We start from the raw sequence: 17,392 nt of genomic DNA, 5'->3' as shown, positions 1-17,392 counted from the left end.
CAAGCCAGCACTTGCTGCAGAATTTCCACCTCTTGGAGCTGCTGGCTCACAGCTCCCTCCTGGGAATGTGCAGCTGAGGCCCTGGAACAGTGGATGAGGGGGACGAGGAGGGGGAGCCAGAAATGCTCGGGATGGGGTCTGAACTGCAAATTCCCTGACAATTTGGGAACACAAACAAGCTGGGTGTCACCCAGCTGCTGTGAGAGGAGGGAGAGGAACTGGGCTGCAGGACAGCAGGGTCAGACACAGGCATGAACATCAGCAGCTCTCATTCCCCAGGGAACAGGGGAACTAGGGAGTTATCCCTGCTGTGGGGATGCAGTGTAGCCCCCTAACCATCACCAGGGACACACCACTTCCCAAAGGAACAGGATTTAAATGCTCTGAGCTGGGGTTTTGGGTAGCACCAGTTCTTACTCTGTGTGTCCCAGAGTTCAAGGAGTGTTTGGACTCTCTCAGGCACACGATGGGATTTTTGGGGCTGTCCTGTGCAGGGTCAGGAGCTGGATTTTATGGGTTCCTTCCAGCTCAGGATGTTCTGTGATTCTGTGATTCTATTCCTGGTGCTCGCAGGGACACGCAGGCACTGGTGTGACCTCCCTGCTGAGCTCTGCTGGGCCACTCCACCACCCCAGAGCGCCTTCCGAGGCCACAGCTCTGCAAAGCATCACCCTTCCAGATGGTCAGCATCTCCTGAGCTGCCTTCCCTCCCTCGGCAAGGCCTCTGCAGTGCAGATCCCTCCTCCAGCAAAGCAGAGCAGGGCTCAGACAGCACCAGATGGGGCTGATGGAGGGACCCCAGCCACTGGGACAGATGTTTGTCCAGAGAAAGGATCTTAACCACAGCCTGGGGGTGCTGGGTCAGTCACTTTGTTCCTCCTTTCCTCACCAAGATCTCCCCTGCACTGGGAGAAGCTGATGATTTTCACTCTCCATGGATTTTTTGGCAAAGGGAGTTGCAGTGGGCCACGGGTTTTGTACATTTTTGGGAGGCAAACCCCAGCTGCTGGTGGGGTTGGGGAGATGGAGCAGGCAGCATTCAGCAACTCTGAATTTACTAATTCTGGGAGCATTCCTGAGCTCCAGCTCCTCCTGGCTCTCGCTCAGGGGTCACAGGGCTACAGCCAGGCCACTCTCTCATGGTTTTCTGTGCTGCCCTTGCCAGATCCTCTAAAGAGGACCCACAAATACTCAGGAGCATTTTCATGTCCCAAGAGATGAGTAAAAAACCCCTCCTGTTGAGGTTTTCCATGGGCAAGGCATCACTCCCTGCAGCACCTCAGGAAAGGTATTTTTTCACGCCGTGACTTGGACCCGCTTTAAAGAAATTCCCTAAAGGAGGGCCGAGGTTTCAGGGCTGAGTCAAAGATGATAAATTGGGTTCCTGGAAATAAAAAGAAAGCGAGGCCTTTGGAAAGATCAGGGCTGACAGGGAATAACCCCCGGGGGAGAGAGAAGTGGCTCTGTCCCAGGGCTCCGGGCAAGGTGATGTCAGAGCGTCTCATCGTTGTGCAGAGGGGATGGCACCCCCCGGGTGCATCCACAGAGGGGCTGAGGCACCAGCCAGGGCTGTTTTGGGGTACATCCCCACAGCCCTGCTCCCAGCAGCTCTCTCTGCGTGGAAGGGAGGAGTTTAAAAAGGGATTGCTGCCCAGTGCAGTTTATGAGAGCTCTGCTGCCTCACCAGATGACTGATACCCTACGGAGGAGTCAGCAGGAAGATCTGGGGACAGTCATCGTGACAGGCACCCAGCTTAAACATCTCAGCCCTGCTGCCCTTCCCGGGGAGCTGTGGGATCGGGAGCCCAAGCACCCAGTGCCCCGAGCAGATAAATCCCTCAATTCAGCTTTCCCCCCGCAGCCAGACTCTCCCTGCTCCCCGTGCCTTGTGATCTGCTGATCCCAGCAGCATTTCAATCACAAAAGGACATTCAGGTAGCTCCAAAACCACCCTAGGGTGGCCACACCTTTTGCTCAGGGTATGAAAACAGGCGAACGCCTGGGAGAGAAAGGGCAGCTGTGGCACCCATGCCTGCCATCTGTCTGAGGGCTGCTCCTGGGGTGGTGCCAGGAGGCTGGAAATGCCCTGTGAGCATCGCTCCGGGCACAGGGCAGAGCTGCACTCACCCAGCATCGTGGCATCCACGGCCCCGCCGGGGCAGAACTCGATCATGATCTGGGGGAACAAAGAGAGAGGGTTAAAGCCAGGCTGTGCCTCACTGGGGAAGGGAAGGGGAGACAAAAGCTGCGTTTGCTTCCCTGCGTGGCAAAGCTGCCTCCCAGCCCCAGCCGGCGGGTGGGAGCTCCCCAGCACACATCCCTTGGGCACTCCAAGGATCTCCGAGCCCCGGGGGCAGATGCCACACTCCGCCCACCTCCCAGGGACCCTGCCGTGGCTGTGACCCCCCAGCAGCCCCGCACCCGACGCCCACCCCAGCAGCAGCTTCAGGATTTCCAGCTGCCCCTGTCTGCATCCCTTCCCGCTGCCTTTGGGAGCAGCCCTGCCAGCAGGATGGGATAACTGTCATAGCTGGGAGCTGACGTGGCTGCGAGGCATCAGGCAGGATTTTCCCTGCCAAATGAGGGACGGGGAGGGCTCTCGTGTCTTTAGGGTGGTTGGTTGTTTTTTTGGTTTTTTTTAACTATTTTTATTTCCCCGCATTGCTCAGTAGTTCATTGCTCTCTTCTTTGGAGCAACTTGAGGGGAAGTTGTGTCAATAGAGAGGGTGAGCACGTTCACCAGACTCTGCCATTTCTCTCCAGGGATGTGCAGAGCCCTGGCAGCCCCACACATCTGCTTGCCTGCTCCCTGCCATCGCTCCCGGCTGTCCCCAGCACCTCAGGGATGCAGCTCCTCTCCCCTCAGCTCTGCACAGTCACCCAGAGCCGCCCCGGTGCCGGCCTCAGTTCCCCGCTCCCCTCGGGGGCTGCTCAGATAAACTGATTACAGTTTCAAGCAGCCAGGGATCACAAGGGCCAAGAGATGCTTCACCTCTCCGACAAGCTCTTCTCCTTGCAGAGGTGACACAGGGCAGCATTCCAGAGCGGTGAAATGCCAGAGTTTACTCCGAGGACAGCGCCTGAGCCGTGTTTACCAGCTCAGCTCTCTAAACCCATCAAGAGGGGGCCACGCTACTCAAAGCAGCTCCAAGCTCTGGTCCAGGAGCTGAGGGGAGATGGTTCAAGCTCCCTCTTTCCTGTGGTTTGATCCTGCAGCTCCAGGAAAGCCACATCCCACCCCTTCAGCTCCTCTGCAATCAAGGGACGTGCAGTTACCAGCGGGTGGGAGACAGCTGCTTTGTCCTGGAGCAGAACAGGGAGCGGGAGCTGGGATGCAGCAAAGCTGGAATTGCTCTATGGGAATCACCCCAGGTCCAAGGAGTCGGAGAGGGGACACACTGAGGTGACAAACCCAGGAAAGGTGTGGCAGAGGCACCATCAGAGGAGAATAACCAGGGGCCAGGGCTGGGGGAGCGTTTGAAACAGGCAGGTGGAAAGGAGCAATGTGGGAAAACAATTGAACCATTCCCAAACCAGGAGAACCAAAACACGTGGCACAGATCCAAGCAAAAGCCTGGCAGCAGAGCACCAGTGGGACATATCAACACTTTCCTTGTTGTTTAATACCTTGAACCAGAGCATCAGCAGCTCACCGAGCAAATGGAAAAGCAGGAATTGCCTCCTGCCACGGTCCCCCCCAGGCAGGGAACTGCCCTGTGCCCCATCATCACCCCAAACAGCTCAGGGAGGCTCATTTCAACCCATTGTCTTTGTGGTGTTCCTCCTCACGTTTATCAGAGCAGACTGAAACCACCGGTGGCCACCAGCCCTTCCCAGGCTCCTCAGAGCGAATCCCACAAAATTCCAGTCAGGTTTGCAGGCTGGCAATGAGAAAATCCAGGAAATCAGTCCCTCTGTGGGTTTATGCAGGCACAGCAGGCTGCAGCTGGGCACTGGGAATACGGGAAACAAGGAAAACTTCAAAATAGGCGTTTTCAACAAGGGCAGAGATGCCAAAGGATAATGATGGGTGTGGCCAGATGGTCCGAGCAGCTAAAAAAATAACGAGCTCGTTTCAGGCCAGAAAATCCTATTTAAACAAACACAGCCGGCAATCTCCCAGATCATCCTCCAAGCACACTTCCTTCCAGGAGCAGGGCCAGCCTGGAAAACGTTTTGCCATCGAAGCAGTGGGAAGGCAGGGCTGGTGACATCAGCATCTGTGTGTGCGAGCTGGGAGCACCCACACCTCCTCCTGCTGCTGCTGCTCGGGGTCCGGGAGCCCTGTGGGGTGTGCAGGGAGCAGCCTGGAGCAAACATCCTGTCCATAATGATTTCCTCTGCACAAGAAATGCAGGGACTTCCTCACCCAAGGCTGCTGGGGGCACGCAGCGTTCCTGTGCCACATCAAAGCTGCTACAAATCCCAGGGATCACACACTAGCAACGTTTTAGTTTCCAGTTACAACCGCACCAAAACTCACCGGTGGCTCCATCTCTGAGTTATCTGAGCAACACAATGCAGCGACAGCCACAGCCAGAGCCCCCAGCTCCAAAATCACAGCCAAGGAACTCACCAGGCCCTGGGCTCACTCCCAGCTCCAAGGGATGCTCTGGCTGCACACACAGGAGCAGATTTGAAAGAGAAAGGAGTTTGCTCTCACTGGCTCTGAAAACCTTTGTGATTAAAAGTTTTAAGAAAAAAGGCCCTTTTCTCCTACACCTTTAACAAAACAAAAATGCAGAGGTGTGCATGCAGACACCACAAAATCTTTCCTTTTCAAAAAAACCTTTGCAACGGGCAGCATTAAATTTAAATTTGAAAGCGAAGGTCCGCTCAAGTTAAAGGGATTTGCTGGCCACCTCGATTTTTCCCATGGCTCATCCTAATCCTGGCCTAATCACAGCAGGATCTGGAAGCATTTTGGGTCTACAAAGCAGGACCAGCATCTCCTGCCCAGGTACCAAGGTGCCCCCAGGTGGCACCGAGTCCCGGCTCCTCGTCCCATGCTGGGCAGGACGGCTCCTGCCTCCCGGGTGTGTCTGAACTCCTGGAACTTTCTGTAACGCTGAAAAAACCAACAAACCACACACAAAAAGCTTATCTCAAAGATAATATCACCAAACACTGCCCAGTCGCCAGGGGTGGAACAGCTGATGGCCCTGAGCGGGGCTTGAAGCCCAGTTAAGAGGGGAGGACGCGCCCTCAGCCTGGCTCTTACTCACCCGGCTGGCACTCAGAGGGCAGTGCCCACCAACCCTTCCCTGGCAGCACGGCAGAAAAGCCTCTCGCGGGCAGAAAGGGACAGGAGGGCGGAAAACAAAAGCCATCAGCTGGGAAAGCTGGGGGCATCTCCTGCCCGGGGCGCCCCTGGGTGCCAGGCACTTCCCACGGGCACCGGAGGCCACCAGGTCCCCTCAGGACAGAGCAGCCCTTGGCTGGCAGCCCAGTGGCTGCCAAGGCACCCGAGGTGACGGCTGCCTGCAGCTTTCCCTGGGACTTTGCTGCTTGTGCAGGGCACGTTGAGGAGGTTGGGGTCACAGAGGTGCTCCAGAGCTCCCAGGGCCGTTCCTGTGTGGGGACACCGTGACAAGAACTGCAGCCACCGTGGGCATCAGCACCGGCACCGTGCCCCCAGCATCCTCCTGCCCCCCAGACCCACCTTGCCTGGCCCAGACACTGCAGCAGAACCGAAACACCTCGGCAATTTCCTCCCCTGATCTGCAGCAGAGGGGTTCACGTTGTTTTTGTGAGCAGCTGCCAGAACCCACAGCATCCTGCTGCCACGGCCACCTCCGGCACCCACGTGTGGCCTCACGACTCTGCCACGTGTCCGGGGCAGCTCGGAGGTGTCCTTGTCACCCACAGCGGAAAGCACCCCCCGGCACAGCCTCGTGCTGGCACAGAGGGGCTGGGGAGATAAGAAAAATGAATTTGATAAAGGAAACTGTGCTCCACTTGCAGAGAGAGCTGGGGAAGGAAATGCTGTCGGGTTCCCTCCTTGCCACCCATCACAGCAGGTCCACCTTCCCTCTCTCCAGAGTGTGGAGTTGGCACAAAGTTCCTGGGGGTTTGCTGCTGTTGGCAGCAGTAATTTCCACCTGGGTGTTCTCCAAGCACGGCAGAGGAGCGGGTGTGTCACCAGGCACGCTCAGCAGCTGAGGATTCAGTCCTGCTCCACGTGGAGCTGACGCTGCAGGGACAGCACAGCAGATCCCTGGGCTGAGCTGGGATGGAGGGGCAGGAGCGAGGAGCCAGATGTGCGCACGTGGGTGCCCCAGCAGGGCACAGCAGGGCTGTCCTGGCACCACCACCCACTTAGAGCAAAAGCAGATGAAATACAGCAAAACCAGCAGCTCCCATGGTCCAGAGGGGCAGGAATCCTTCACATCCAGCAAAAACACAACCAAGGGAAAAGGGAAGGAGCCAGAGCAAGCTGGGGCCTTGGCTGCCTCTGGCTGTGCTGGTGCTGCAGACAGGGAGGAGCTGCCCGGTGTGAGGGTGGCAGTGAGAGAGGCACACAACAGTTCCAGGGACTCCCAGCTACAGAACCTCCCTGCTCCACGTGCTGGCCTGGCATTCTCCAGGCTGCCTGGCCCTGCCCTCACCCTGCCTGTGGTCCATCTGCTGAGCCAGCACTGCTGTGAGCTGAATCCCACCCTTCCATCATGTCCAGGTGACGGACGCTTCTTCCAAAGCTGCCTCATTTGGGAGGCAGCAGGTTGTGAGGGAAAAAGGGTGAATTTTACACAGCTGCTTTTTAGCCAGCAGCCCCTGCTTTTCCACAGGGGGATTGCCCGAAAGGGGGAAGTCTGAATCCTCCTGCTGCTGCAGTGAAACTCGTGGCTGGGAGGCAAGAAGCCACCGAGGCAGCAGCACATGGCAGCATCACCTCGGTGCAAACCCACGGGGAGCGTCCCCCTGCCTGCGTTTCAACAGAGGAGTGCATTGAGCAACAGAGCAGCTGCAGAGCCCTTCCCCACCCTGCTGCCCTGTCATCAGTGCAGGGACAGGGCTGTCCCTCCCAGAGAACTCCTGGAAAACATTTGCCAAGCTCCCTGTGCTGCCAGTGATGAAGATGAAGGTTTTGGTCATGAAATCGGGTGCCTCCCTTCCTCTTCCAGGCACCAGCCTGGTGCCTTCCTCCTGTTCCTCTGTTCCTGCACAGCAAACACAGGCAGGACCCCTCACACCACTCCCGGCCATACAGGAGTGGCCCACGTCCAAAATATTCCCTGGTTTTGGCACAGGGTTTCCCTTCAGTGCAACGAGCCCAGGACAGGACTGGGGTTCCTGGAGGCTCCTCAAAGCCCACACGGGATGGGAATACTGCCCTGGATCACAGGTGGTGCTGAGAAGCTGCAGGAAATGGTCCAGACCTGTCCATGAGCGACAGAGGAGTCACAGCAAGGCCAGTCCCTGCTCCCAGCACTGGGATAACAACCCAGGCCAGACAGGCTCCTTCCCCAGCCCCACAGGAGCAGGGGGATGCTGAGAGCCCAGACAGTCTCCAGGGCTTTTGGTCTTGACTCAGAGGCAGAGCAGACTGAGCAAGCCCAGGAGAGCATCTTCCTGCAGCCCTCAGGCCTGGCTTGAGCAATGCAGGAACTTCCCAGCCCCGTTACCCACAGTGGCTGCTGAATTCCAGCTTTCCCACCCAGCTCCTCAGCATCAGTGGCACCCAGCAGCTTCCCTCGCTACTGCCAAGTCCCACAACACAGATGCTGTGGAAAAGAAAGGGCAGAGGCAGCAGCTGGCTCTGTTCTCAAACTCTGCACATCACCACGGCACTGAGAGGACTCTGACAAGTCAGGAACACCAGGAGCCAATATCCACACAAATCCCATGGAGGGCATGATCCTGGCCCAGCAACACCGGCTGCAGCAAACACAGAGCACAGCACAAAACACAGGTGGTCATTTGTCCAAAAGCTGCCCAGATAAACGATGGACACAGACTTGAGGCCCCATCCTGAGGCCACTCTGAGCCAGAGGCCCAGTCCTACACACAGAGTGGCCACTGGGACACAGGCAGCAATCTCCTGTGTCCTCCAAGATTCCAGCACCTTCTCCACAGCCCAGCTACGGCCGGGATATGTGAACAGCTCATGTCCAGCCCCACGTATCTGTCAGGGATTTCACCTGCTCCCAACACTTCCAAACACCTGGGTCACTTGGCTCCATCTCCTGTTCCTCCAAGCCCATCACAGTTCCAGCAAAACCTCTGGACACATTTCTACTTCCCAGGACTGAGAAAGAGGCTTCAGCTTCGGAGTGACACAGACACCAGAGACAGAGCCATTCCTCACTCGTGGAAAGAGTGAGGCACAGGAACCACATTTAGTGAGGGTCAAGAGCCACATCCTTTATCTGTGTGACATCTGAACCCAGGGTTCTGGTGGTTAGCAGTGAAGCTACGCTGTCCTGGTGGCTGCAGGAGGAGGCACAATAAGGAACACGGGATCAGAACTTCCAGGAGCAGATCAGAGTGGGATCAGACCTTCTGGGAGCCGCTCCCTCTCCCCTCACAGCACAGGGGTGTGCAGGACCACGGGGGGTGGATTTGGGGAGCACCACCTTGGCTTTTAAAGCCCATTTGGTCAGATCTCCTCCCTCCCTCCCGGCCAGGCTGTGCTGGAGCAGCTCTGGCTGAGCCTCCCTGTTATCTCCCCAGCCTTCCCCGCTCCGACCGAAGTCCAAGGATTCAGTTTACATTACGGAGCGGAGGGAGGAGGTGGATCACATTCTACACCCACTTCACTTGGCACCTTCCCCACCAGCCTCCTGCCCAACACTCTTCACCCCACACATGCCAAAGGGCTGGGAGAAAACGATGCCAAAGGGCTGGGAGAAAACGGGGAGCAGATTCCGCCGGTGTTGCTCATAAACCACCAGATGGGCTCACCCAGAGCAAGGCTGAGCTGCTCCTGCTCTTTGCTGGGGCCTGAACACAGGGCAAGGCACAAAACCCTTCTCAGCCTCATTCCTAGAGCCCCACGAGGCCAGAGCAGCACCAAGACAAAAGGGGATAACACCCAAGAGCTGCCAGGACCTGCAAAAGCCACCAGCTCCGGCTGCAGCCGGCCCTCAGCACCCACCAGAGAGGGCACAAAACAATCCAGAAGCCACCAAAAGCCTCTTGGCTGGCCCAGAGCAGCACAAATGTCAAAAGCTGGCCTGACACGGCAAGTATGCTGTAGGTGGAAGTGAAATAATTCACTCTCTGTAAGAGAGGGCTCTGAGCTTGCCAATTTTCCCTCATGGACAAGGACACCATTCAGAGACTTTAAATATAATAAACCTTTTCTGCCCCCTTTTCTGGACAAAATAACCTACAGAGAAAAATATTTGAGATCAGAAATGAAAAAAGGCTGTCCCCCATAAGGGGTGGGGGGAAGATGGTGCAGGGCAGGAAACGAGGAACACAAAGTTTAGGGAGTTTCAGAGCAGGAAAACTTTATGGAGAACAAAGTCAATACTCCTGGCGAAGTGCAGAGCTCCCTGCTGATCTTAAGGAAACTGGGGACGAGTTCTTCACATTTAAATCACTGCAAGATGACAAAATATTTCCTTGGACTGCCCCCCACAGTGGGCAGAAATATTCCCATGCCTACTACAATTTTGGGAGAACAAATTAAAACTCCTTTGAGTTCAACCACAACGGTTTTGATGTTGCAAAAAGCATTTTTGCTGCTTGGAGGGCTGTGAGTGGGATCCCTTTTCTCACCAAGTTATCAGCATTTTGAGGCCACTGAGTTCACTTTGCTACGGGATGGGAAGCAAAACTCCAAGAATAATTTCAAACATAAATAGCAAAAAGGAAGAAGTTGCTGCTTCAGTGGGAAGATTCCCCAACCTCAAGTGCCCCGAGACTGTGTCAGCATCTAAAAGAGATGATGCATTTCAGAAGGGCAAAGCTCACTGGGAGAGCTGGAGTTTGACCCAGGACAAGTTTCCCGATGTCTTTTATTAAGTCAGCAGTTCCAGCACAGCCCCAAAGCCTCGCCTGGCCACAGGGACAATTCAGTGAAGGGGTGGCAAAGGGCTTGGAAAGCTTTTCACTCCTGCCTGGCATCTCCCTAGAAACAACTATCGGTCCTAATCATCCCCAGATTCCCAGCACAAGGTGCCTGGATCCATCACACAAGCTGAGTGTTGCTGTTTAACAGTTTCAGCTTTGAAGTCAATGGATCACTCCAGGCCATGAGGTCTGCAAAAGGACATCCCTCCCTCCCTCCAAAGGACAACTTTCAGGCTATATCTGAAACAGAATAAAGTTTAAACCTGCAAGCTATCCCTCATTGCAGGGTTTAGGCTGAAGTTGGGTTTCAAGGCACTGTCTCCTATCCACAGGGAGTTCATAAATATTCCTTTATATGCAAACACTGCTCCTTAGCATTCCCTTGGAGATCCAGCCAAGTGGGAACGTGGCTTATTGCAATGCAGTCCTAAACAAAGTTTTCAAGTGCTTTGAAAACTGATTTGCCTATAAGGCTTCTTGTCTGCTCTGCTTTTCTTTTCACGAAACTCCGGCCTCCTGTTATAACCCTGGACTGGGATTCAGCACCCAGGACTTCTTCCCAAGTGCCATTTACCCCCTGGGGAAACTTTAGGCAAATCCCTGTCTGTGCCTCCACTCTCAGAGCCAGGATAATGACACCAGGTCTTTTATAAAGCATTCCAGGGTGTTCAGATGACAAGGCTGTGCAATCACAAGGAATTATTATGGCTTCAATAACCTCTTCATGCAGCGTTATCCTGTGCAAAGAGTTGCAGACAAAGGCTTCTGTTCTGCTTTGGGTTGTCATGTTGGTACCTGCAGGAGCACTCTTGAACTCGGCTGGGCTGTGGCAATTCTCCTGACACATAAATCAATTTGGGGAGTTGCTAAAAATCATCCGGTTTCCATCTGTTTTAAGGGAAAACCCCCCAGTTTTACCCAGAATAGGATTTAGAGTGACTTGCCAGGGGGCTGAGTGCTAAAGCTCACGTTCACAGCACGGAGTGCACTTGTGGAAGCTGCTGCCCAGATTTCCAGCTGAAGATTTAGCCCTGCAGGTCTTTGGGAATGGCCAGGCAGAGAGAAGAGAAGGAGGATGTCATCCAAATCTCTGATCCACAGCATCCCAGCTGGCAAAGACACGGTCCCAAAGCTGGAGCAGAAGTGACCACCAACTTCAATTACGCTACTCTGAACAGCAAATTGCTGACCCTGAAAATGCAGGAAAGTGCCAAAAAACCACTGGGCTCCATCACTTTTTCCACTTTGCAGCTCTGGCCAAGATGAGGAGCTGCCCCTCAGGACAGGGAGAGGACACTGTGATATCCCTGCCTCTCTCCCAGCTCCAAGCAATGCCATGTCCCGATGTGTGCTGATATCTGCCCACACCTGCTCCTCTCCTACCCACCCTGCTGAAGTTCCTGGGGGTGTTTTGCCGTTCTGCCCAAATTCTGGACTGGTAGGAATTTGGAAACCGGTCCAGCAAACCCCACCCCCACACTGGTTTTCCCAGTGGGGCTGATCCTGCGGCAGCTCCCGAGTGCCGGAGCCCTGCGTGTCCCAGGGCACAGCCAGAGCTGGGAGGGATTGGGATTTATGTTCCTGCAGCTGGGGCAAGGAGGAAGGGAAAGGACTGCTGTTCCTCTAGGACGCTGGTGAGCTGTTTAAGAAAGTTTGGGATCACTTTGTTTTCCTGGGTTTTCCCTCGGCTGCGTCTGACTCCCGCGAGCTGCAAACAACAAAGTTCAAGAACTTCTGGGGGAAGTTTGGGACAAAGCTCCAGGAGCAGGAGGCCAAGTAGGAAGGGCTGCAGCTCTGCTGCCTGCCAAGTGGAGTTTTTAAGGGACACAAAGAGCCATGGGATTCCTCAGGGACAGAGGGCTGAGCCCTGCTCGGGTCCAGCACTCACACAAACGGCTCCCCACAGGCATCCAGCCAAGCTCAGGCTGCTCACCCTGCAAGACATCCCTGCAAGCTGTGCTAACCTCCCTTTGCTAAGGAAAGCTGCGGGGAACCTGATCCTGCTATCTGCTCTTCTGTTTGTTTTAAAGAAAAGGCATCGCCAACCCCCGAGCACGGAACGCTGCAGATGCTTTACATAGCCCAGCAGTCGAGTGCATGGGATAATGAGCGCTGCTTTATGCTACAGGATTTTCAAGAATGCCCAAATCTCCAGTCGACATCCATATCAAAGGGGGAGCAATCCCAAAAGTCCCCGGCTGAACAGGTCAGGGCCTGCCCACAGAAAATGCAAAGGGCTTTTTTTAAGGCGAGTACAAAGAGCAGCAGAGAGCCGGTGTCTCTGTGCCAGCTGGAGGAGTTTGTACCCACACAGAGGAAACCCTAAGCTGATTAAATGAACCATTCCCCGAACGGCCCAGCCAGGCAGGGTTACCTGCACGGTACAGCAATCCCTGCTTTGATCTCCAGGAAACGGCTCTTTATTCAAAAACCCGTTTGCCATGGCAACCGTGGGGCAGAGAAAAGAAGGGAGGGGGAGAGAATTCCCCAGGGCTTCCCTGGAAAAGTTGTCTCATCACCAGCAAAGTGGTTCAGCACTGGGGCCAAATGATGTTTTAATTAATTTCCAGAGAATCCTGCAGACTCAGTGCTGGAGCATCTCGACAGGTTCCTGGGTTTCCTGCCCTGCTGCCATCCTGTTGGGATGTCTGGACACAGCCACCATCCCCCGGGAACAGAGGTTTCCTGCAGGAAAGTTCAAGTTCTTCCCAGCAAACAAAACTCTCCTCCCCGCTCATCTTATCACTGCTCTGGCTGCGGGAGGAGACACTTGGAAACAGCAGAGAGATTCAGCAGCAGCAGATCAAAAGTTCCTCCCTTCCTCTGAGGTCTCAGTCTTTTTTTGTTGTTGTTGTTTTGGAAGGGGGAAAAAAAAAAAACCAACCCCAAACACGTAGCCCTCGAGAGGGACACAAAACACAAGAGCTGTTGTTTTTCTTTCCCACGTTGTAATAATTATCAGTGGAAAATCTGTTCAAAGCAAGCAAAGGCCATTTCAGTCCCGTTCCTCAGCCACACACAGCTTTAAAAAGTCCATTTTTAAAGCTGTGTTATATTGGGTGAGGGGGATTTGCTTCTGTGTTTCCAAGTCCTGCATCACACTGCAGGAAAAGAGACTTTGAAATGTGTCCCAGCCACGAGGACTCAAACCAAACTCTTTTTTTAAAAAAGTAGGAGATTCTCAGCTTTCATTTGGTGCCCCCATTTCCAGCAGCCGGGATTTATGCAAAAGAACATGAAATGCCACGGGGCTTGTAATAAAAATAAAATAAAATCCTGAAAGCTCCCACCAGGGCAGTTTTGCAGCTTCCCTGGGCTGTTTGCAAGCAGCACAAGACTTCTTGGCCTCTGCCACGAGCAAAGAAAAGGAGATGGAGGGGGATGGAATGAGATAGGAGCTGCTGGCAGGGCACAGCCTCTCTGCAGAGGATTTATTTGCCAAGAAAGTTCACGCTGGATGCTGTTACCCCACCAGTTTTATTCCTGGGGGTCTCCAAACCCTTGCTCACAGTGGGCTTTGCTCCATCCCACACAAGAGCTGGGGTTTTCCTCCTTTTATACCTGATGCCAATCAGGTATAAAACCCAGAGGGATTCTCTGGTTTGTGCTTTCCTTTCAGTGCTGTGGATTTCCAAGCAGCTGCTGGAGGATGAGTCGCTTCCCCTTGCACAGAAAGGGCTTTTGCCCCATAAATATTTCATGTCCCCTCCCGGCTGCTGGAGCACAGAGCCTGGCAGAGGAGCCACGGGGACCTGACCCAGCTCAGGGGGATGAGGAGGCTTCTGCAGCAGCCACCCCAAGGGCGAGGTTTCCTCCCACATTTTCCTTGTTAATTCAAGGAAAGAACAGCCAGACTGATTTAGGAAGAGCCCCTTCGGGCCGAGCCTGCTTGTGGCACTGAGCTGTGAATTATTCAAGAGCCATCCAGGGGGCTGGGCACATCTGGACCTGCTCACTTGGAATATTCTCTTTCCACGCTGGGCTGTGAGGAGCAAGGAAGCCACAGTGGGTTCCTGACCAGACAGGCACCCCCAGAAGTTTTAGCCAGAGCCACTCAGAGGCAAGAGCACAGCAGAAGCCAGGCACCCAGCATGCAAACGATCCAGGAAAATGCTGGTTCAAACAACTGCACAGACGGAACCAGGGACGGGATATGGGCAGAACAATAAAAGCTGGTGTTTATATTTGGATGCAAATTCTCCCCAGCAGCACTGGTCACCAAGAAAAGGAAGCTTTTGACTCTAGGGAAAACCTGGTAGGGACCAAAAGCCTTGTAGAAGTAAACCAGCCTGGCTTAGTGACTCCCCTCCAAGCCAGGAAAACACTGGAGCATTAACAAAACCAGCCTGAGCAATGAAATGCAAATGCTACTCCAATCATTAAATAAAGAGAAGGATCCTGCTCCCAGAACAATGGCCGGGGCTGTAACGTGGATTTGAGAGAATCCCAGCTCCTGGCCTCGTGGGAGAGCTCAGACAGGAGGCTCTTGTTGCAGTGGTTCCAGAGAGGCTGTTTAATTTTAGTAGGTCGGCGAGCACTTGACATCACAAAGTAGTCCCTGGACAAAGCAGAGCCAAGGAACTCTGCAATCCGTTTTCCCTCCAGGAAGGAAGGCAAAGCTTCCTACAGCAGGGAGGAGGTGGAAGAGAGAAGGGGAGGGGGCTGACATTTGAGAGAAGGAACAAGGCCCACGTGGAGGATGCAGGAGAGCAGGAAGGTAAAACCAGGCAGATGAAGCAGCCTCACCTCTCACCCCGGCTCAGGGTGTGTTTGCCTTTTTACTTTAGGCCAGATAAATCCTGGCTGCAGTTGCAATCCATCCAAATCCCGAGTCCCCTCCTAGGAGGGATGTTTGTCCTTCCCTTCCTTAGCAGGGTACGTATTTACTTTGTTCTTGAACATAGAATCCATCCAAAACACCAACTGGACAACTCAGCTCCCCCAAGAGCAGAAAACAGAGCAGAAACTCTCCAGCCCTCCAAGCTGGGTGTCCCAGAGAACTTGGGGGCTTTATCCACGGATTTTTAAATAAGAAGACACGTGCTGACGTTGCAAAAGGTGCTGCTGAATCAGCCCAGTGAAACATCCCTCTCCTGCACTGCTCAGCCCAGGAATGAACCAGACAGGGGTTGTGTTACCCCCCTCAGCCCTCGGCACCACAGGCAGGGATCGGCGGCTCCAACGGCTCAGCTCACACAAGTGCAAGTCCCCAAAGCTGAGATCTCTTCTTTAACTCTATTAAATTTACTCAGGGAGGCCACAAAGGCATCTGAGACATTAAAAACAGGAAGGAAGAAGTACCACAGCTGCTGAATGCACCCTTTGCCACTCTCCTGACTTCCTGCAGTTAAAGGAGGAGCAGATGAACTGGCCGAGGAGACAGGTTTGGAAATCCTCCTGTTCACCTGATTTCCACAATCCTGACACAGGCACAGAGTTGAGTATCCAAGGGCTCATTCCCTCAGCCTCTCCATCCCCTCACAGCACAGCAAGGTGCCTTTCACACTCAGCTTCCTCTGCTGCCAGGCACTCCGAGAAAACAGCAGGCAGGGAAATAAAAAATAATAAATAAACCTGCCGGGCTAGGGGAGGGAGATGCAGGAACCTGCTGTTCCAGCCCTTGCACCAACCCACTCGATTGCATTTTATGTCCCTGCACCTCCACAGCCACGGGAAATGGAGCTCTTGCTATCAGGTGCCTCTGCATTACAAGTGCTGAGCCAGAAATTAGCCCCAAATCCAAAAAATCCATTGGAAGAGTTACCCTTCCAGCTGATGTTGTAAAAGGGGGGATTTAAAGGAGAGAGGAACTTATTGGTGATGCTTTTTCTACCTTTACAAACCCTAAATAGTGGAAAAAACACAGTTTCAGCTTCCCTGTGAAGATCCCTTGGCCTTCCCTTGGGTATTTACGAGCAGCTTTAGTTAGAGGAGAGTTTGGTCATAAAGACAGCAGGGAAAACCCAGGCCCTGATCCCACAGTGACTCATTGCTGATGTTCAAGCAGCTCCAGAGCTCACCATGATCAGCCCCTTCCTGTGAGCAGAGTGAGGATGTCACAGGTCCCTCCTGGGGACAGCCCTTACCCAGAGTTTGCCATCCCAGTAGAAGGCTCCCAGCAGTTTGACGATGTGGGGGTGGTCACAGGTGGCCAGGATCTCGATCTCCACCATGTAATCCTCCAGCTCATCCTCGCTCTTGGTCTCGATGACCTTGGCAGCTGCCAAAGCACCCGTTTCCTTGTTCTTGGCCTGCAAGACAAAACCAGGGTGAGCCCAGGGAAAGTGAGGAGAGGCTGGAGCACAAAATTCCTGCTGCTCCAATTCCTGCCAGGGTCCACTGGCCCCAGCTATAAAACCAGGAGGGAAACTTGCAGAGGCATTTCAGCTTCCTAAAGCTGCCCACAGCTTCGCAGAGTGGCTGGATCCTCCTTCCTTCCTCCAGGCTCCAAAGCACACACCACTTCCCATCACAGGGACATGGAAACTTTTAGGAAAGAAGATGGATCCTGTTGTTTGTAGCATGGAGAAAAAAAAAAGGAAGCAAGGAAACCTCAAAGTGTAGAATTTTTCTGATGATACCACAGGTGAATTACTAGAAATCCTAAATATGCAGATAAGATAACCAAGACCTATCTGAGGGTGGAGCCGGGGTGGGGGTCGGGCTCTGCTGCCAGGGAACAGGGACAGGAGGAGAGGGAACGGCCTCAGGCTGGGCCAGGGCAGGCTCAGGGTGGACAGCAGCAGGAATTTCCCCATGGAAAGGGTGCTCAGGCCTTGGCAGGGGCTGCCCAGGGAGGTTTGGAGTGCCCATCCCTGGAGGTGTCCAAGGAAGGGCTGGAGGTGGCACTCAGAGCTCTGGGCTGGGGACAAGGTGGGGATGGGGCACAGATGGGACTCGATGACGTTGAAAGTCTTTTCCAAACTCAAAGATTCTGTGACTTTGTAAAATTCACAGTCCAGCTGCACCAGGAGATGTGTCACACGTGGGAGAGGGGTGAGACAGGAGCTGCTGACTCAGGAGCATCCCGACATTCCCAGAAGTTCATTGAGTCAGCAGATGACGGCACAGGATTCCCTCCAGCTCACCCCCTGCTCCCCACTGACACAATTCCAGCTCCTCCCCCATTTTCCTTCCATCACACCCAGGCTGCCTCTCCTGCAGGGAAACAAATCCCTCTGTGGACGGAATCCCTGGAGGAGCCGGCCAAGCTCTGCTTGTGACCTTTCTTCCCGCTCTCCAGTTTACATCTCCGTGTTTGGAAAACCTACAGGGGAGCTTTCAGGAGGATTAATTCCTGCTGCAAACACGACAAGTCCCTCTGAACAGCTTCACACAGCTTGGGTGACACTATAACCATGTGCCAAGGGAC

At 54.1% G+C, this 17,392-nt stretch overlaps 1 protein-coding gene across 1 annotated transcript in view; it reads right to left on the bottom strand.

The window, feature by feature from the left end:
• Positions 1–17,392, bottom strand: part of STK10 (serine/threonine kinase 10) — a 41,325-nt gene that overhangs the window by 14,349 nt on the left and 9,584 nt on the right. The window contains exons 2-3 of the mRNA XM_082291319.1: positions 16,107–16,271; positions 2,128–2,176 (exon numbers count right to left, since the gene is read on the bottom strand). Coding sequence (XP_082147445.1) covers positions 2,128–2,176; positions 16,107–16,271 — 214 coding nt within the window. The remainder of the gene's footprint in view (positions 1–2,127; positions 2,177–16,106; positions 16,272–17,392) is intronic.

Source organism: Coloeus monedula (assembly GCF_965178545.1).
Source record: "Coloeus monedula genome assembly, chromosome: 15".
Lineage (NCBI taxonomy): Eukaryota > Metazoa > Chordata > Aves > Passeriformes > Corvidae > Coloeus > Coloeus monedula.
The sequence above is the reverse complement of the archived record's forward strand: the minus strand, read 5'-3'. Positions and strand labels throughout refer to the sequence as shown.